We start from the raw sequence: 22,387 nt of genomic DNA on the forward strand, positions 1-22,387 counted from the left end.
GAATACTGTGTGTTCTTATACGAAAAGCGCGGACGTGAAGGAAAACATCCCTCTAAAACATAAAATTGATCTTACCTAGATCATGACCAAACAACGCGCGAACGTGAAGGGAAACATCCCCACTTTCTCATTTCATATAATAAAACCCAAACTATACTCTCCACATACGCTAAGAAACAATAAAGGAACCCATAATCTACTATTCACACTAACTTACGTGAGCAGTTACAAACACAAACACTTACACTCACACTATAAAAAAAGAGTCAGTGTTTATATTCACACTACTCTACCTACACACATTGGCAAATTAATGGTTATTTCTTTTCTTGAGTATTGGGTAGCCCTGAAAAGGGCTGGGTTTTTTTTGAACTTCATGGACACCTGGTTAATGATGGCACCTTCCAGGCCTGGCGCCACATACACATCTTGTTCTCCAGTTGCTTTTTACTTTTTGGGGGGAGAGAGCAGAGGCAGGATAAATAGCTTCAGAATCCCAATTTTCTGTTTCTGAGATTCTGAAATTTCTTCTCTCCTTTTCCTCCTCTTCTTTGTTTCTTCTCTCCTCTTCCTCTTCTTTGTATCTTCTCTCCGCCTCTTCTTTGTATCTTCTCTCCTCCTCTTCTTTGTTTCTTCTTTCCTCCTCCTCTCTCATCCTTCCCTCTTCGACAATGGCCTCCGCGGCCAGTTCGTTCAACAGGCGCCTGGCATATTCCAGATGCACATGAAGTTCCAACAGTTTCGCTAGTCTGGTGTTCATTCTCGTGTTGATTAATCAACAAGGGTAGCTGGACTGCCGAACGAGTTTCAATTTATAGTGAAAGCGCGGACGTGAAGGAAAACATCCCGCTAAAAACATAAAATTGATCTTACCTAGATCATGACCAAAAAACAACGCGCGGACCTAAAAGAAACACTCACTCACTTTTTTTATACTTCCCATCACTATTCTAAAAAAATTTTTCATTAATCACTTCAATATACTATCCACATACGCAAAGTAATCAAACCTTAAATCTACTCTCCCCACACCTCAAACACCAAAAAAAAAAAAAAAAAGACATGATCTTAATCTACTATCCACACCAACTTACGTGAGCACTTACTAACACACAATCCTATACACAAACACATACCCTCACACTATAAAAAAGAGTTAGTGTTTATATTCACACTACTCTACCTACACACATTGGCAAATTGATGGTTATTTCTTTTCTAGAGTATTGGGGGTAGCCCTGAAAGGGCTGTTTTTTTTGTTTGCTATGGCAATCTTTTAGTTTCCAAGAATGCGATGTCCTCTGAGGATAGACTTTCTGGCGATAGGTCTGCTTCTTCGGAAAGAGAAGAAGAACTCTTTGCTGTCGATACGACAATCGACAAAGCCTCTGTCAGGTTCAGGTTCCTGCTGCTGCTGCTGTTGTTGCTGTTGTTGCTGTTGCTGCTATCTCTGAAGTCTGTACTTCTCTGTCCATTCTTCTTTCTCCCTGTTCACTTCTTCTCTGAAGAGCTCTTCTATCAGGTCTTCAGTGACTTTTAACATTCTCACATTCTCTATCTCTTCTGGCTTCAGTATCAGACTGTGTCTGACCCTATGCAAATTCACGTAGGCTTCGTTTAGCTTAGCTAGTTTGGAGCACATCTTCGTAGGAGGATGAGTCGACAATAGATGGTTAGACTGGAAACTGCCCCGGTTCTTAAAGTCAAAGCGCGGACGTGAAGGAAAACAACCCCCACATGGTTTTCGAGCCGCAACGTTCAATGAGTGTCATGAGAGGGATAGTAAGAAGTCAAAGAGCATCAATCAAACATTCTTATAGCCAAACAAACCACAAAGGCATTTTTTTTCAAAACAACATTTTTTATTCAAAAATCACTTAACACTAAACAACAACTCTAACATTTTTTTAACAATAATCCAACACTATTACATCAAACATTTTTTAATAAAATGACAAACATTTTTTTCTCAATTCACACTCTACTTTAAACAGGGCTGACAACGTTGTGAATGAAATTGTGATTTCCACTGTTGGAAGTCATTAGGCCATTGATGGACACTACGTTTCCTAGCTTGAGACAAAAGATAAGCATAATGGTCACAAAACCATCGATCTACCTTCACATCATTTCTAGAAGAAGAACGAGGATCAAAATGAGTCACTAAATGTTCTAAGGAATAGCCCAGGCTGCGATGATGCGGAAAATACACACAGTACTGTCCGCACACCAAGGAATCTGTGCCTTGTAATTTCACATTATTGAATTGGGTGGTCTGAGCATTTCTTCTCATAAAGTCAATGATATCGTTTTCCAAAGGGGGCAATCCGTACGAATAATCGAAATATTCCACACATCCATCTTGAGGAAAGTAAACGGCTACCCAGTGGGTTCCTGGGAGATGACTGTCGTCCGTGTTGATCACGTAAGCTAGATGGTCTTGAGGTTTGCGATGAGGGAGTTCATCTTTAGCACAGACGACAGGATTCCAAGAAGCCGTGTACGAACTGTGGTTCAAAAGGTAATAAAGTTCCCAGGTATCCATTTGTGTGTTGTTTTTTTCTTCACAGGTAATAATAAGTCATCAATTCGATCCTGACTTTTTGCTTGAAAATGTCTGACAAATAACCGTTTCTTCGTTTCGTCTCCTCACTCTGATTCAGGAGAGCTTCGATACGATGGATCTCTTGAGTGGTTAATGGTGGACAAGAATGTTCACGCAAGTCTTTATACCACTGGTGCCACACGTCTTCGTCCGAGATGAGACTCCAAGCCTCGTCCAGATACTCGTCCAATTTTTCTTCTTGACTCAGCATCAGGCATTTATCGTGTTGAATTTGACTGGGATGATCGTTTTGACATCCATAGCAATTTTTCTTGATCAATTCCGTCATTTTTTCGACCAAGTGTTTGGCAAAACAGCAGACTAAATGGGCTTCTTGTTCTGGCCATCTTGACTTCATCATGATCACTTCTTCTTCCACAGTCTTCTCACATTCCATCTCCAAAGTTTCTCCACTAGGTAAAGAGGGATAACAGTCTTCCATGGTTTCTAATAGTCTAGAATGACTTCTCTCAAACTGTTGATTTCTATGGTATTATCGAATTCTGCATACAGGATGACGTTCACCGTTACATCAGTGTCTCGGGTTGCAAACTGAATTTCCACACGAATTTGGCCGGATTTTATAGGGTGGAAATGTCCCTCGTCGCCGCCTTGGTCTGGAGTGAAATCGAAAGCCCACAAAGCATAGCCTCCTGCGTAATCTTCGTACGTAATCTCGTGACTGGTGTTGGTTCCTAACTGTCCGGTAGCTTCGTATAGGGACTAGTACGATCTCAAGTAATTCTTCTTCTCAAAGTTAGGTTCGAAAGGTCGGGTACACAAGGTCTTGCCATCGCGACTGACTTCGATCTTGGACACGCCAAAGTGTTGAAAGTAGAAAGGATTTTTCTCGGCAGCTCCGTTGAAGGCTGTATTGTCGACGATACCAACGATCAAACGTTTGGGTAACTGTCCTTGGAACAGATGATCTTCGATCATGGATCGCTGTCCCTTGGGAATGGTGAAGGTTTTCACTTCCACGCGTCGTATGGGATACTTGGCGGTCGTTCTGCTCAACGTCTGACTGATGTCGTTTCCCACTTTAGGTAAAACTTCCATGCGTCGTACGTAGAGTCTGGCTTCCTCGATGACAATTTTGCAAGCAGTAGTACCTATCAAATGGAAAGCGGCACTGCTACGATTCAGTCTCAGGCGAACATTCACCCCATTCAGCAAATATTTATCTTGCAACTACATGTCCAAATGCAAACGATCCATCAGTTCTAAACTTTTGTTGGCTCCCATGATTCTGTTTCTTCGTTCTACAAATCCATCATTGTTGTCTTTGGTTGCATTAGTTTCGAATGTTTCAAACTTTTCAGCTTCGCCAGCTTCCCATAGCACACAGTCATTGAGATGAGTGTTCTTGGCATCTATTCCGTACGTCAAGAGATTTTCCAGGTAGGCACGATAAGGGTAAGTATCCATGCTGCTACTGACTAGTTTGTTATTCAAGTACAAGTCCACTCCACTGAACAAGGAATGCATGAAATTGTTGACGGGAGCTATTACCTCATCGCCATCTAGGGGCGAATTGTCCTCATTGACAACTTTGACTTTCAAGTACAAGTAACTGCTATTCAGATCGATGTAATCTTCAGGCTGTCCTTTGATTTCGAACTCGATGGGAGCTGAGGCTGTCAATGAGGAGACGGGATGAAATTCCACCCATTGGGATTTTTGCATGGTCATCATGGTGGGTGGCATGGCAAACAGGTCCAGTTCCGACTTGGAACAGGCGAAAGATTCTCGGTGCATCATTTTTTTGTTGTTGCTGTTTCTCAATAATTGAAAACGTCTAAGTCTCGAACGGTTCTTCTTTTCTTGGCCTTTCTAGCTTAAAGTCTGGTGAAAGGGTGTTTTCTTCGTCGTCTCTTTCTGCCTTGTCCTTGCTGAATGCCTGACTCGGTAGCGTGCAGGGCATTTATAGGTGTGTCTCGTCGGCCTAAAATGTCTTTGCCTGTTTGCAGCAAGACATTTTTGCCTGCCCTTATGAAAGCTTCTTTAGGGTTTTCCTTGTCGATGATGACATTTTGGAGAAATTCTTTGCCTTGCGTCAGTGCCGCATCTTTCAAGGCGTGCAATCCGCGTGTCACCATCGGTTTCAACACCGGAGCCACCGAACGAAAGGCCGATTTCAGCATATCTCCTAAACCGTATCCTCGCTGTCGAGCAACCCCTCGGTACACTGGATACATGACTTACGAATCGTGAGAGAACCGTTTTCGAAAATGGAGTTTCACCGTGACTTTTCCTTTGGTGAATGGAATATTTTGTCCCAAATCTCCTTTTATAGTAATGTTGACCGTGTCCAAATACGACCTGCTGACAGGCAAATAGTGAGGATGTACAAATTTGCGGTGGACGTGGTAAGTGTTTCCACCTTCCTCGTCAGCGTTCGTGGCAGAATCCACTTTGAAAGGAATGACACGCAGTAACGGCACGGAGGTGTGTCCCACCACGTTGTACTCCACCACATCGGAATACACGAACATCAAATTCAGTCCTTGATTCAGTTCTACTGGGGTACGAAATAACTTGCTAAAAGACTCGTTGTCATAAACGATGGGTAATTCGTTTTTCTTCATCATGGTCATTCTCATGTTCATGTCTCCGCCCAACATGTCAAACAATTCTGGACAAAATAAGAAAGACATGATTTTACCCCCATCAGGAAATTTTATCAGGAAGCGACGAGCTGTTTCGTGGTATTCCAGGGTGACACTTTTTTTGGCAATCTCCAAAGCTTTCAGAAACACGCCATTAAACCTGGTGGCTATGGTGTTTACCAAATGTTGACCACTAAAATAATAGCCTGGGGGAATGAACAAGTGATAGGTGGTGTACTTTTAATTTTGTGAACGGGTTTTCTTGTCAGATTTGACATTGCCATCCAACCACTGTTGCATTTGCTCGCCATAAACTTCCACATCAAATTTATTTTGATTGGGAAGGACATTGAGGACTTGGGTCGGGTGAATGATTTCCACTAAAGCCACTTCCCAATGGGCTTCGTGATCTAAGGGGATGGCCTGAGGTAATTTGGCTGTGTAACAGCACTGTGGCTGTCCGAGGGGTTACTGGACGTCAGAATCGTGTCTCCGCCCAAAATTGGGTTCTGGTTGTGGTTGGAGTGGTGACTGGCACTGGCACTGGACACAAGGTTCCCGTGGTTCCCGTTCGAGGTGAATTTCAGGGAGGGATTGGGAAGCAGGTAACCGATGCAACTGCTCAATAAAATGGTCCACAATTGTTTGTCTCCTTGTTGCAAACTCAAATTGGCAATGGCTGCCCCGATGACAATACACCACGAAGATTTGGCAGAAAAAGACGATTTGCGTTTTAGGCACACGTTCTCCACACCACACCCACAAAGGTTGTTTTTGTAAATCTTGCACAGAAGAACTGGGTGAAGGAGTGGTCGACGTAGCTGCGTCTGTGTGAAAGGGCATGATGGTCACTTCTTTTTATAGTCGATGTCTTGCGAAGTGTCGATCCAGGAATCAAAACTGGGTGGATATCCTTTCCAACGTACTTTGACTTCTTTGACACGTCGTTGGCCCACTTTACGGGTTCTGCGTTCGAGAATGCTTTCGATGTCGTACACGTCGTCTTCTTTTTTGGTGACACGTTGTAACTCGGGCAAATAAAACGTTCCTTTGAGCACTTCTCCGTTCATGTCTTCCAATTTATAGACGGTAGGATGACGGCCATGCACTCGTCCAGTGACGCGAAACAATTCGGTCGTCCAGTTAGGTAAGTAACCTTTGTCGAAAGTGCGTTTGGTTTCGCCAATGCGCACCCAATCTCCTACGGCCAACTCTCCACTTTTCTTGGGGACAGCCCTCGTCGGGGACGCACCAAACAGGCGCTCAACACTTCGTTCTCGGGAGTCACGTCTTGCGGGGCACGTCCGATGCTTCGATGGTAAGATTGGTTGTACGCTTGCACCAGGTGCAGTAAGATGTCGATGTACTTCAGAGTGTGGTGATGCGTAAAATATTTCCACATGCGCGTTGAAAACGTTCCACGATGCTGGCTTTGGTTTCTGGATTCTCGGTGGTAAAAAAATGAATGGAAGGTTTCTTTAATTCTTTTTGGAAAGCTTGGTTCAGAAATTCGGTGCCTTGTCCGTTTGCCATCGAAGAGGGTGATGACTGCTTTGTTTCAACACCCGTTGCAGGGCTCGCACTAACTCGCTGCTCGATTTGGAAGTCAAGGGCACGACCCAGGCAAATTTGGAAAAGACGTCGATGACACAAAACAAATATTTGTAGCCACGATTATAGCTGGCCAAATGAGAGACATCGGCTAAATCGGCTTGCCATTGATGATCGATGCCTTCCACTTGGGTGCGACTTCTGGCAAACTTGCGTCGAATGGGTTTGTGTAAAGTGTAGGTAGCTTGTTCTTGTAACCATCGTTGCACTTGAGGTAAACGGAGACTTTTCAGTCGAGTTTTGGCAGCACGATAAAATTTTTGAACTCCTGCGTAACCTGCAGGATGCGAGGGATCGTAGTAAATGCTGGCTAAGACTTTTTCCATATTTTTTTGTGTTGGTTGGTGTGTTAATAAGGCACCCACTCTTGGAGGATGCTACTCTTTTTCTCTTGGGGTATTTTCTTGGATTGCAATGCTTTGCGTGTGTGACCGGCAATAGGTGTTGAAGAGGAGGATGTCTGAGCGGGGGATATCGGTTCTTGTTTCACTTCTGTCTTCACTTCTGTCTTCACTTTCTTTTTCTCTTGTGATGAAGAAGGGGTGGCCATCATCTTTTTAATCCATCCAATTCTGGAGGTAGGTGGTGTTGTTAACTTGCGTACTTTTTCTGGTGGAGTTTGAAACCCTTCTTCTTCTTCTCCTTTTTCTGTCTTGGTCACTGGTAGTGGTGGATTCTGGTACTGGTACTGGTACTGGTGATGGTGCTGGACTTTTCATCAAGGTCTTAAAATCTTTCAGAGTGGGTAGAGCTGTTTCGTCAAACGCTTTCTGGTGAAAGAGTTGCAGTCGTTGCAAGAGTTGACCGTACTTTTGCGATTTTTCTGTTTCGGACAAATCTTGGCGATCCATCAAGGACTGCAATTCGTGTTGTAACTGGGACATCTCGCTCAAATTGGGATTGGGAGGTAAATGCGGGGTGCGTTGTTCTTGCCACCGATGGTATTCCATCCATCGTTTGTAAGGCACTAAAGCCAGTTTTCGTCCTTCCATGGGGTTGTCAGGGGTCGATTCTGAGATCTTGGGACTTCCGAGGCCTTTTTATCTTGCTCCCACCAGTCCTCTCAACATGGTTCACAAGACTCCTTTTAGTATGGGACCTAACAAGAGGGGTAAAATACCTCCACGTTGGACCAACATCTTCTTTTTTTGACGAATGGGAATTTTCTTTGGAACCATTTGGCGAAGAACGTGACGATGTTTGCCTAAGCATTGTTTCTGGTGTTTGGACAAAGGGATCGTGCCTTTCAAGACGTTCAAACAACATTCGCACACGGTATCGATGACCTCTTTGGAGGCCGATTGAATGAGTTTTTTTCGTAGAGGTGGAGAAGCTTTGGACAGGACAGATAACATGTTCCCATGTTTGACTAAACGTGGTGGTAGTCCTTTCCTTTTCTTTCCTTGGGGTTTTCTGGAGGGTGACATCTTTGAGTCTTCAGGAGCACCAAAAACACTGGTACCCCGACTTGGTCACAAGTCTTTTTTATACTGGAACGCGTCGCCACTGATTGTCTTTACGTCGTATTAGTTTGAGGACAGGCATGACACGTCGTGCAGGGGTACGCAACGGACTAAATCGAGTCAGTTCTTGCTTGGACAAATCCAGTAAACTTTGTAACATGCCCGATCTTTCTTGAACTTTGATTTTGGGAGAAGGTACTTTGTGAGCAGCAGCCACTGCCACTAAATTGGAGGGTCCTGCCACTGGGGAAGTTCTTTTTGGGGTCATCACCGGAGAAGTTCTTGGTGTGATCAACGTCTCCAAGTACTCTTCAGTTCTTGGTGCATCAACTGAGAAGTGAATGAACGTGAGGATGCCGGAGACGCAGTCACTGGTTTGCGAGTGTAAAGTTGCGTCCTGGCCGAAGTGCCTCTCTTGCGACTAGTTTTCTTCTGTGGACTTTTCTTTTTCTGGGGACTTTTTCTCTGTTTCTTTTTCTGGGGGCTTCTTTTCTTTTTCCGGGGTGGTGTCTGGTAAGAGGAGGGTCCCGCTACTGGAGAAGTTCTCCTTGGGGACCTGGTCTTTTTCTTTTTCTTCTTGGGGCTTCGTTGGACTTTTTTCTTGGGTATAACTTTGGGGGCATTAGGATCCCATCTTAAGAGAGAGCGAATGATGACCCCTCCTAGAGTACCGCTCCCTCCAGGTTTCAAAATGATTTGTTTTTTGGTTTGAGTGTCGATGCGGAGATCGGCCAGTTGGTCCAAAGCGACTTTGTTTCGATCGAAAAAGCGTTTGGTTTGATGAGGAATCTGAATGATTCCTTGGAGTATTTGACGGGCCGTCACCGTGAACCATCGTAAGACTTCTTTGAGACTAGCTTCTAAGACACGAGCTCGTATTTGTGGATTTTTTTCTCGACTGATGCCATACAAGGCACGAATCAATTTGACGGGAAGATGCGACTGAAGGGACGTCATGTTGACGTTGTGTGAGACAGACGAAAAAGGGTCTGAGGTTTTTATAGATTATTTTATGTGGAGTGAAATTAAGTCGAGGACGGAGACGTGTACAGGACAGGCCCTCCGTCTTGGCACCAGTGGTGAAACAAGTGGGTACGAAATCGCAAATTCTCGGGGGTTGTAGGTTTCAAATCGACGAGTAAATAGGCGTGTGGTGTTTGAGTGGCATCGTCGTACGCCTGAGTCAGCCAAGGCGTTCCTAACTGTTTGGCTAAGACTTGCACTTGCGATTTATCTCGAGGGCTTTTAAACAAGACCACGTAATGCGCATTGAGACTGATGGTGCGATGGGCTTTACTTTGTTGAAACAAATTTTGGGTGATGTAAACGACACTGGCATTACGGTGATGCCCTTTGCGCGTGAACCACAGTTTAATTTCTTCTTCGTCTTCTCCTAACATGTCGTCGAAAATGACCAAATGGGTTTGACGGGAGTCAGAGACGATGCCGTCGTCTTCTTTAGGAATGCCTTCCACAAACACGATGGAATCGCCTTGACTTTCTCGCAAGAGGCTGTACGCCGATTGCCACTCTTTGTAACACCACACGATCCGCTGAGGTGGCCGATCGATCAAATGATGTTTATGTTCGATCAAACGTTTGACGAATTCGGTTTTGCCTGAACCGCTAGGTCCAGCAATGAGCATGTTAAAGGGATGGCGAAGATACAAAGCCTCCCAACTGGCACGATCTAAGTGCTCGTCGATGACTTTGACAGTAGAGGAAGAGGGAGCAGAGACAGCAGATGTAGCCATAGTGTGAGAAATGTCACTTGTGACACGAAAACAAACAAGACAAGAGTTTATATACTTTTTTCAGAACACGTTTATTGAATGTTTCAAACATGAATACGAAAGACAAAAATACATAAAAGCCAAAGGCTTAAGTACAAGGATAAAAGGCACATGATAACCATTAACGTGGAATAAACACAAGTGTCTGTACAACATGTTTTGGGTAATGTTCTAACCAGTTCTTTAGTAGGGGGTAAGGTCACACAAGTGTCCTCCCGAAAGGGTCTTTCAGACCTGTTCACGACAGTCCTGTCCTGGGTGACGGGTTCTTCTGGCACCGTCACTAACACAGGTTGAAAAGTGACCTTTTTCCTTGAACAACTCTCGTGCATACTGGGCCACTTCTTGGGTCCAAGCCTCAAAATCCCATTCTTTCCAGGCACGGACATCTGTCCAATGGGGGTGTAAGTCACAAGCTACACACACATCGTCATACACGTCTTGGGTAGCTAAAAGTTGACGAATCTTTTTTTTCCTGTTGAGGTCGAGAAGTATCCAGATCAAAACGCAAGGCTTTGAGCAAAAGGAGTTTTTCGTGACCATTTAAGGCCATTGAGGTGGTAAGTACTGATCGTAAAGAGTCCACAAAGAATCGGCTGGTAAACGAAATCCGAGAAAACAAGTCACTAAGACACACACCACTTGTCGACCCAAATTGAATGGATACAGTTCTTGTAATAATCGATGGTAATGATCCACGGTTTGAATATGGTCATTGAGTTCCTTCCACGGAATCTGTTCAATGACATGTGACATAAGCCGTGGCATGGCAGCCTGTTTTTATATTCTCTTTTTTTCGGATGCAATACACGTACTTTCTAGCCAGAGATCTTCGTTCTCCAGTAGGGAATCTAAATCTTGCATACTGTAACCGAAACGTCAGAGTTCGTTTAGAAGTTTCCTCTTCCGCCAAGTAGATTCCACGTAAAAAATGTTGGTAATGCTTTAACTTGTCTTCCTCAATGCGTTGCACTAGGTGAATCTCGAAGTAACCATAATTATGAACATGTCGATCATTAGCGACCTCAAAGTTTTGAACAATGTCTGACCATTGAAACAATTTCTGACGAATCAGTTCTCTTATACCATTCAGGTACCAGTGGTTAAAGATCTGGTGACGTAACGGATGCAATTGTTCTTTACGTTTGACTTGTATTTTCACCAGCTCCTCAGGCAAGCCCAAAATGTTCTCTTGTAAAGTATCCATAAGTATATACACTGTTTTTGGAATCCTTGGGTGGTGGCCAATAGCCTCGTTTACCTTTGTGCCTAATGTAATATCCACTCATAATCAGTCTTCTTATACTTTGGAACAGAGCATAATTTAAAAACGGTTCAATAACTTTGCGTTTGCGTTTCACTTGTATTTTGATCAGTTCTCGGTAAATGCGTTCTCTCAACTCCACAGGCAAAGCACGAATGTTCTCTAGCAAAGTATCCATGAATAGGTCATACTAAATCCTCTTTGGTCTGACACAAGAAATGTACTCTTTGCACAGACATGGTTTTATTTCAGTGTCGAATTTAAATCGTTTAGTCACTAATTTACACATTACAATTCGTTCAGAAGTTTCCTCTTTCACTAAGTTGACATTGTGTTCAAGATGTTGGTAATTCGTTAACTCTTCCTCTGGAATTAGATGCAGTAAGTTTACAATGATGTAGTAGATAGAATCGTCCATAACAAACCAATCCTTTTTAAAACTAGGGGATCGTTGATCAATGTCTGTCCAATGGAACACTTTCAATTGAATCAGTCCTTGTATAGCATTCAGGTACCAGTGGTTCAAACACCGGTGACGTAACGGATGCAATTGTTCTTTACGTTTGACTTGTATTTTGACCAGCTCTCGGTAAATGCGTTCTCTCAACTCCACAGGCAAAGCACGAATGTTCTCTTGTAAAGTATCCATGAACAGATTATGGTGAGTTACTTCAATGTCTCGGTCCCACTAAGGGTAAGTAATGACAATTCGGTGACCATAGAGCATGTTCTACGTAGGCCGAATCTTGAGGTTCCCAGTGGTGAAGTGACACACCGCAACTGAAGCACTTGACTTTATCTCCTTCGCCCAAGTAGAAAATTCCGGCTCTGGCTAATTCTTCGGGTTCGGTCCTCCCAGATACTTAGGCCATTTTCCTTTGAACGATTGAAGACGATTTTCAAAGTCGCAGTATTCCGACAAACGCACAGGGAACGAATATTCGTCTTTCACAGGTTCGTTTCGATGAGGGTTGAGTGACATGGGTAGGAGTTTGCTCAGGGCTGGATGACATCCGTAGGGGGGTAGACGTGAAGGTGAACATTCCCCTTTAAAACGAAACCCAGTAAAATGTCCAAGAGGACGAGCGGCATCGCTTTCGCATCCCTCAGGTTTGACACGCACAGCATCACTTTTCATGATAGGGGTAGTGAGAACAAAGTTCCCATGATGCTTTAAGGCATCGCTAAGGTCACAACGTACAGCATCGATCCCATCGCAAGGCTCACAATCGCACTCGTCTGCAAACTCCGTTACGCAATTACAATGGTAACCACATGGACAATCGCAGTTTCCCTCCGGACATTTTCCGTCGCAATTCATGGGTCTTATCCATCCAATATTAGTCACACTAGAGGAAGATACAACTTTTTTACAATCCCCAAACTGGAACGATGTCTCTTTCAAAGTATTCATCTTGTTCGCTAGGTCTTGGTAGTCACAATGAACTATCGATCTTGCCTAGGGTTCCTTTTTATATACAGACCAATACCGACGTGTCCATACGGTAAGGTGAAATGATTGGGAAGTCGAACTCGTTTCTGGTACACGATTTGATAGATTTTTTCCAAGGGCCGACTGACGATGTGGTCAGTGGTTAAACGTACAATCTTGTTCGGTTGATAGGTGGTCACTTTAAAGTGTTCATCCTCCCCCGATTGCAAGGCTTCTTTCAATACCCCAAAGTTGACCACTCGACTGGTACGATAATTCAGAGTCAGTCCTTTCACTTTGCACGTCGTGTGCACTTCTCTTTGTTTGTCCCGGTATTCGTAGCCGTAATTTTTGGGACCGCCACTGACGAAACTTAGAATCTTGTCGTCGGGATGCTCGTCTGTCCAGGCTCCTAAACGGTCTCCTTCGATGTTAGGGTGCTGTTGACTCGGGTGATGGATGTAAATGCAACTGTCCGTGTCAAAGTACAGGACGCGTTCCCCTAACAGTTTTAAAGCTTCGTACAATTTTAAGCGAGCATGGGCTGTCACGTAAGCCGCAATGATGACATTTCAAAAAGGGTCGTCTTGTACAAAGTCCAGATCTTCTTCGTAATTGACCAAGATCAAATCCTCACGAACGACGTCCACGTGTTTCATGTATTTGGTTTTGTCGTGAATCATCTGAAAGTAGCGGGAAGGTTCTGTCAAATACTCCGTCTTGGGTAAACACGGTCGTTGTGCCATTTTACCCCACAAGCAATTTAACATCACTTTGGCAAACGATCGCCTGCCTTCGTTTTTCTCGATGTGGTCTAAAGTGATGCCTTCTTGTTCATAGTATTTCTCTTTGAATTGTATTTGGTCTTCGGGAGTGTGACACCAGGACGGATAGCCGCTGGCTTCTTGCTTCAGTTTCAAAAAGGCATCCACGTAGTCGGCGAAAATGCCTTTCTGACTGGGATCACCCTTGTGGTATTGTTGTGTCTTGGGAAAGTGGTAAATTTCGTACACTTCTAACAGTTGGTATCCCATGTCCAGAGCTTTGAACAATTCTACGCTGACCCAGGTTCCCGTCAAGGCACGTTCTTCCTGGGTGTGCTGACAAGGTTGGTCTTGGTTGCACGTTTCGGCACAAGTACGGCACAACGGAAACATCAGTTTGCCTTGACAATGGTGAGGTAAGACGGGATGGTATAGGTTCGTGAGAGGCAAAACTTTACACTTGATCAAGCCTTCGTATTGTCGAATGTTTTTCAGGTCGATGTGTTCCGTTAACAATTGCGGGTGCCCTACAGGAAAGCGACAATATTTGCACACGTAGGGATACAGCGAACACACGTCCAAGTCTTTGATTTCTTCTCCTTTCTCTTCGTCGGCTTGGTACAGCAAACAGGTGGCATTGGTCCTTCCTCCGTACAAACTATCCCTCGGGTTCAGCGGGTCCATGAACTGGTAACATTCCACGAGGCGTTTAAACTCGGGATCGGTTTTCATACGGTGATCGTACTCGTGTTCCCACATTTGCACCACTTGGTATCCTTCCTGTTCCAACTTTAGGCGCCGCTGACAAGTGTCCTGGTACAAGTCTTCCATGGTTCGTTGTAAAAACTGATTTTTAGTGCTACGATCAAGGTAACAGACGGGACATCCGTGAAATAAGCAACCGTTAAACTCGTACACGATCTTTGGGTTTTCTAAGTCCCAGCCATCTACCGAATACGTTCCGATGGTCTTTTCACCCCCTCCGTTGCGGGCATGCTGAATCCATTTGTCTTCCTTGTCGCACAAGTAATGTAACCAACGTAGGGTTTTGACCGAGTATTGACGTTTGACATAGTGGATCGTTTGAGGGCTGATGACAGCCACGGTGTTTTCAGGCATGAATCGTTGCCTGTACACTAAGGAACACGCTTTGGCAATGGTGCAAGCTTCTTTCAAAGGATCGACCCCTCCGTGTTCCATGAACAGTTCTCGAAATTTTCCACAGCAACGCCGTAAAATGTCCACGTCGGAACGACAATACTTTAGCATTTCTTCCTGAAAGTCGAAAGGGTCTGAGGCGTGAGCCTGGTGCCAAGCGTAGAAAGCTTCTCGTTGTTCGTTACGCATGTTGTCGGGGTCGTAATAGTGAGCCTCAGGTAAATGGGGTAGAACGGCGTGTTGATTGGCTTCCGTATTGAAAAAGTGTGGAAAGTACCCTTTAGCCATTTCTGTCATTCCAAACGTTTTAGGCATTCGACTCAAAGGCATGGCCAAGTAACTCATCGAATCTTTAAACTGTACTTGTCCCACTTGCATGAAAATGATTTTGGCTGCGTTCAAAGTCACTTTAGGACGTTCGGTGCCATGTTCCGTATAGTATCTGAGAAGAAACTGTCCATCGTATCCTATAAAAATTGTGAGCCATCACCGTGGCATGACGATGACAATCTCCGTAACGTTCGATGTCCTCTTGGCTCCACGTCTTGTCGATGGGGTCTAAGACCCATTGGGCAAAATCGGCACACGTGTTCGGTCCCCGAAAGATTTTTTCACGCCCTCCGGGAATCTTGCTGCAGTGAGGGCAATGACTGAAAATATTTTCTTGAATGCACTTCTCGCACGCTCGATGAGCCACGCAGAAATTAGGAATGTGAATGCCGGTCTCTTGCATGCATTCGAAATCAAAAAAGATGAAATTGCCTTTCTTCTTGTGACCGTCCTCTTTCTCTGGTGGGGGTTGGTATTTTTGCACGTAGCATTGGTGTTCCAAGTCCACGATGTGGTGACAAATGTGACATTTTTTCTTTCCTCGACATACGTGTGCCTTGGCATTATTGGTACGTATGCCTTGTCCACACGTAGGGCACAAACTCAGGAGTTGTCAAGCACATTTCTTCTGTGAACCTTGCGTCTTCAAATGCTGTTGGTAACAGGTAGGGCTGACAAACGTGCGCAGACAAGTTGAACAAGGGACTGGTCTTTCGCTCAGACAGGGTGGAGAGGCCAAACATCCTGGGCATTTCGATCCACAATGTTTGTGTTGCTCTCGATTATTATAACCACGGTCACATTTCTCACAATAATAAACATATCCCAGGAATCCAGTGATGTTGGTAATGGTATCGAAATGGTCACCGTGATAATAAACATGAATGTATTTTCCATCCTTCAAATCTTGGCCTCGAAACAACAGAGGCCCACGCATTTCTTGAGGGTGCACTTTCAAGGTGTAGCGAGGAGCTAGGACATCTTGCAATTTTTGCATCTCAGGAATGCCACCGGGTGTGTTTTTGGACAGTCTGGTTTGTTGTAACAGGAGTTCTGCTTCGTTTCGTTGTTTGGCTCGGTCGGATTGTTGAATAGTTCTCCAGGTTCTTTTCCATTCTACCGTGTCGTTCTTGTTGGCATAGGTTCGTCCCACCACGATGGCACGGGCTAAACACATCTGGTCATGAGGGTTGTGAATTCGGACGAGACTTGTTTTGGTGTTGCGAAGGTCGTCCACCAATAACATCTTTTTGCGTCCGGTCCCTTGAGGAGGAGAGACGTGGGTCATGTCCAATGTGGCTTTTCCATCGGTGATGTCAAACTGGTCATTAGATTGTTGTACGTGTTGAATCTTGTCCATGACTTTGGAAGCGGTCAATTCTGCAGGGGTGCTAAACTCGATCCAAACAGGGGATTTCAAACCGTCGTGTTGCATGGAAAGTCTCAAGCGATCGTCTTCTTTGGGTTGACATTGTCGCTTGAGTGTGGTGAGCAAAGAATCCCACACCCCAGTGATAAACACTTCTGCTTTCTCTAACGGCACTTTAGCCTTGAAATCTTTAAACTTCACCGTGTATTTGTAAGCTGTGGTTCTAAATTTTCTAGAGGAGCACTTTTCCGTCTCTCGAATGGAATAGTATTTTTCAGAGTTGACTAAGGGTGGCGAACTTGGTTTAGAGGGTTCGGATTCTGGTTCACTCATGTCCTCTTCAAATTCACTGGCATGAATTTGTGCCAAGATGTCAGCCCTCGTACGAGGCGATAGATCACGTTTCTGCCTCTTACTTTCTTCTTCTTTCTTCTCGAATGAATAGGATCGTTTCATCTTGAGTGAAAAACGTCAAATGACTAAAGTTTAAACACCATAGACTAATTTATAGTCATGGCAGACCAGCGTATATAAAAGGGTGTGTTTCTTGTCCTTTCACTATTCATTTCACTCTCAAGCTGAGCACAACGATGGAAGAGACTAGCCAAATCGAACGTTTCGTCAGAGCTTTGCGAGGGGTCATTAGAAAATTCTCTTGAGACCAGCCGACGGACTACTCTCCTTCCTTTCGAAATAAAAGTCAAGATACTTGCTATATCTGTCAGAAGAAAGGGCATTGGTCTTCAGAGTGTCCAGACCGTCAAAAAAGAAAAAAAAAGGGCTAAAAAAGACAAAAGTCAAGATACCTGTTATTATTGTCATGAAAAAGGACATTGGTCTCCAGATTGGCCAAAAAAGAAACAAGAGGAGTCAGAAGAAAAGAGGAATTCTTCAGAAGAAGAGAGGGATTCTTCAGAGGAAGAGAGGGATTCTTCAGAGGAAGAAGAGGAAGAAAGAAGACAATTTTTATTTACAAGAGGCAAAGAAACAGGAGAAGAAAAGAAGAAGGGAAGAAAATGAGGAGAAAGAAGAGGAAAAGACGGTGAAGAAATTCAAAAAACAGAGAGACTAAACAAGGAGAAAGAAGAAGTAAATGAACTTTATATTAAAGTGTTCTGTTGTGAATTGGATTGTAACAATGGATAAAAGAATAAATTAATTATATAAGGTAAGTGTCTTTGAGTTATGATTTTAAAAATAAGAACGTACACTCACGCACTCATACAAAAGCACGTACTATAGGGGTAAAATGGGTTGTTTTTTTGTTTTGTTTTTTTGAGTTATTGGCAATTGAAAGTGTATCTCTTTTCGAGAGACGTGGGTGGCCCTGAAAAGGGCTTTTTTTTGGTGTAGGGGTGAGTTTAACCAATCAACTTTAACTGCCTTAAGCCTTTGCCACGGCCGAGGCCTACTTCTGGACTGCGTAATGTTGATGATTGGGTTGAAATCACTAAGGGTGGTACGGTAGGCTTAGTCACAGGGTTAACGTGTTTAGCTCGGGAAGGTCGTATTCTCTTCGGTCGTAATAAAGAAGTCTGATACATTTGTTTCAGACTTCTTAACTCCGCTAAAATGTCCAACAGTACCGTGACCGTTTGATTTTCACCCTCTTGTTTCTTTGCTGCTACTTCTTCTTGCTGTTGTTGCTGTTGTTTTTTTCTTACCTCTTCTTCTTGCTGCTGTAGGAGAAAAGCTTGTTCCGCTTCCTTTTGTCGTTGTATAAATTTCTCCAATTCTTCTTTCTGTCTCTGTCTAAAATTCTCCACTTGCGGTAATGAAGAAGGTAACGAAGGTTCCGGAACAAATTCTTGCGAGGTAAGAAAATCCACAAAATCCCAATTCACCTCTTCTGAAAGTAAATCCGGGTTCCCTTGGGCAGTCTCCCCTGCTGGTGCACCCCAATGGATCGTTTTCTGAGTTTCCGTCATGTTGAATCACTGTCGCATAGATTGACTGTACACAAGCGCTAGCGAATCTATATAGACTACGTGACGTCACAGACTGCTCTCTTTGGATTGGATGCGAGCTGACTGAGTTTTGTAACGCGTGTTCGGATTGGTGAATGAACTCAATCCGTTTCAATCCTTCCTCTACCTATAAATAAGCGCAGTTCACTGCATTGATTCACCTGTTCTCGTCGCTTCAAGATGTGGACCACAGTCGAATCATCCACCCTTGTGTCTTCCATGATGTTTAGGACGGACATGCTCATGTATGTCCGGTCCAAGTGGACCGTTGTCGACAAGTCAGACACCAGTCTGTGGATACGAAGAGTGTACGTAGAAAGACAAGGTTGCCTCAAGAGGACACTGATTTATGGCCCTCGAGTAAGACGCAGCTTGAGGACGAGAAGATGCCACAGATGCCCTTTATGTTAATGGATACATTAACATAAACCCAAAGGCCCTTTTCAGGGCCACCCATATTTCTCGAAAAGAGAATGACTTTCAATTGCCTACCCCTTTTATTAAAAAAAATTTTGTTATTTTTTAAAAAAAAAAGAAAATCCCATATTCAATTTCCCTTGACGCTAGACAGTCCCAAGATTTTTTCTCCATATTCAATTCCTCTTGACGCTAGAGTGACCCAGGGTGTTTTCTCCATGTTAAATTCCCCTTGACGCTAGACTGACCCACGATTTTTCTCCATATTAAATTCCCCTTGACGCTAGATTGACCCACGATTTTTCTCCATGTTAATTTTCCCTTGACGCTAGATTGACCCGGGGGGGGGGGGTCTGTAATGCTAATTCCCATTGACGCTAGGGTGACCCACTTCACTACTTACAACACCTATGTTTGAACAATACAAGACAATATTTTAAAATATACCCCTAAACAACTTATTGTATCCTACACATAGCATTAATAATTTGAAGCTTAATACCGTAACTGAATCATGACAAAATGATTTTGATGAATATTTTTATTCTTGGCCATTTTATAATAATCCATAAACTTAAAATGTCAGATGTTTAATCAGTCTGCTAATTGATGCCAACAATACATACGATTGATATAGCCCGAAACCGCGGAAGGCGCGACATTTCAGTAACAGTACCTACGTTTGAGATTGCCGACTCAGGTATATAATTAAAGGTTGATTAAATAATTACTGTTTAAACAATACTGCATGAACAGATTTGTATAGTAACACAGCCAGGAACCGCGTTTGATTTTGCCGACAGTGGCAGGGTAATTTGTTACTGTTTGCAGCATAATCTCTTCTTCTCATCGTATACCGCAAACATTAATAGCAACATAAAAGATTTGTATTACCGCTTAATGCTGAAACAAATTATGATATTAACATGTATTTGTACTATCAATCTTGTCATGGTCGATCTTTTTCGATGAAAGTACGTCATAAATTTATGATTATGAATGTTAATGGAATATTTAATATCACTTTCATAATATTATTACGTGTCTCTCAATAAGATAATTATTATACAAAAAATTTTAATCTGGTTTTGTCACAATTAGATTGCTTTTGTCATGCGCTATCTGTGTTAGAAGACAACTTCGTTATAGTCTATCTGCCTTTGTTCTATTAAATGTACGTATGTCCTAATTTTACTTTCAAACAACATTAAATCACGCTTTTTAAAAATTTAAATATCAAAGCAAAGTTAATATGCATTATGTATACAAATATGTAGAAATAAAACAAAAGTATGTCTGCCTTTGTCTGACATTGTCGGCCTCTGCCTGACTTTGCGGTGTTTAGTGGGACCGGCTGCGGACTGGTATCTTCCCTTGTGTTATATTGTTACAGGTTAAAACCCCTATCCCATGATTCATGGACGGATACTCCAAATTTTCTTTGTAACGAACTCCTGTGGTCTAGAGTGGAAATCTAAATTATTACATGATGGAACATGCTGGAGAAAAAGCTTTTCAGTGTGAAGTGAGTAATAGAAGATTTATTTGCACTGACACGTTGAATGAGCACATGAGGACACATACTGGAGAAAAACCATTTAAATGTGAAGTATGTGATAAAAGGTTTATTAATAGAGGACAGCTAACGAAGCATGTGAAGATACATACTGGAGTAAAACCATATAAGTGTCAAGTATGTGATAAAAGGTTTATTCACAGCGGATCTCTGAATGATCACATGAGGATACACACGGGGGAAAAACCATATAAGTGTGAAGTATGTAATAAAAGATTTACCAACTGTGGACCTCTGAATATACACATGAGGATACACACTGGAGAAAAACCATATAAATGTGAAGTATGTGATAAAAGATTTATCAACTGTGGACCTCTGAAGATACACATGAGGGTACACACCGGGGAAAAACCATATAAGTGTGAAGTATGTGATAAAAGGTTCAGTACCAGTAGAATTCTGAATGGGCATATAAGAACACATACTGGAGAACAACCATTTAAGTGTGAAGTGTGTAATAAAAGTTTTTGCCACAATGCAAACATGAATACGCATATAAGAACACATTCTAAAGAAAAACCATTTAAGTGTAAAGAATGTAATAAAATGTTTACGCAGAGTGGAAATCTAGCAGCCCATATGAGGATACATACTGGAGAAAAACCATTTAAATGCAAAGAATGTAATAAAACGTTTAGCCAGAATGGACAATTATCAGCCCACATGAGGATACATACTGGAGAAAAACCATTTAAGTGTGAAATATGTGAGAAATTGTTTAGTAGAAGTGATGGTCTAAACACGCACAAGATGACACATACTGGAGAAAAATCATTTAAGTGTGGAATATGTGATAAAATGTTTAGAAGAAGTGGAACTCTAACAGAGCACATGAGGATACATACTGGAGAAAAGCCATTTAAGTGTGAAGTATGTGAGAAAATGTTTATTAGAAGTGATGATCTGAACAAGCACATGAGGACACATTCTGGAGAAAAATTTAAGTGTGAAGCATGTGATAAAATGTTTAGTAGAAGTGGAATTCTAACAGTGCACATGAGGATACATAATGGAGAGAAACCATTAAAGTGAAGTATGTAATAAAATGTTTAGTAAAACTGTAAATCTGAATATGTACATGAGGATACATACTGGAGGAAACCTATTTATATGTGAAGTTTGTTATAAAAGGTTTAATGGAAGAGGAAAACTGGAAAAGCACATCAGGATACATACTTTACAAAAGCCATTTAAGTGTGAAGTATGTAATAAAACATTTAATTCAAGTGGACATCTAGTGATGCACATGAGTATTCAAACTGGAGAAAAGTCTCCTGAGTGTGAAGTGTGTGATGAAGGGTTAGTCCCAATTGTAATTTGAATGAGCACATAAGGACACATAATGGAAAAGAATAGAATATTCCAAATGTTTTCCATTAGTTTTAAAAGTCATTATGTCATCACAGCAATATAAAATGTCTTTTAATGAGTTCTCAACAATCCCAAATGCCAATGAGCACATTGTAATTGCAATGAATAATTTAAATAATTTCTCAACAATGTATCTGAACAGAAGGTCTCAGAACAATTAATCATGCGTATTTGGATGCTAAATTTGTATTGAGGGCACATGAAATAACTTAGGGGAGAGTCCTCAGTACACATGTAATAGGTGGGTGGCAAAATTCAGACTTGCCATTCCTGCTTCAGCCACCAGCTCAGTGGGAAAATGCATTGATCAGTTAGCTGTGCTAATATTTACAGTGACAGAATTTAGTGGCTAAAAGGCCCCCCCTCCCCCCTAGGGCATAACCGATTAGCATTTTTCTACTGATTTCCGATTCCGGATTTTGGGCATGAAATTTTTCCGATTCCGGATACGATTCAATTAATCGGAAATGCTAAATTAAAAGGTTTTTCAAATTAACTTTTTAAACCGTGTTACACACGTTTTGCATATCACAACGATGTCACAAGGGGAAGGATATGGCAGGACTATAGCAAAATGCAACGAAGTTCAAAGCCACAAAGAATCCATGAAATTTTTTATTTTTTTGCCAGTTCCGACCCATTCTTTGTTCAACAA

General features: G+C 42.6%; 1 protein-coding gene across 1 annotated transcript; it reads left to right on the forward strand.

Annotated features, from left to right (window-relative positions):
• The first annotated feature begins 20,201 nt into the window (after positions 1-20,201).
• Positions 20,202-22,095, forward strand: LOC149783860 (uncharacterized). The gene has a single exon (XM_089932070.1). The coding sequence runs from the start codon at positions 20,269-20,271 to the stop codon at positions 21,391-21,393; it is 1,125 nt and encodes a 374-aa protein (XP_089788196.1). The 5' UTR covers positions 20,202-20,268; the 3' UTR covers positions 21,394-22,095.
• Positions 22,096-22,387: the final 292 nt, after the last annotated feature.

Source organism: Sinohyriopsis cumingii, chromosome 14 (assembly GCF_028554795.1).
Source record: "Sinohyriopsis cumingii isolate HCF-2022 chromosome 14, ASM2855479v2, whole genome shotgun sequence".
Classification (NCBI taxonomy): Eukaryota; Metazoa; Mollusca; class Bivalvia; order Unionida; family Unionidae; genus Sinohyriopsis; species Sinohyriopsis cumingii.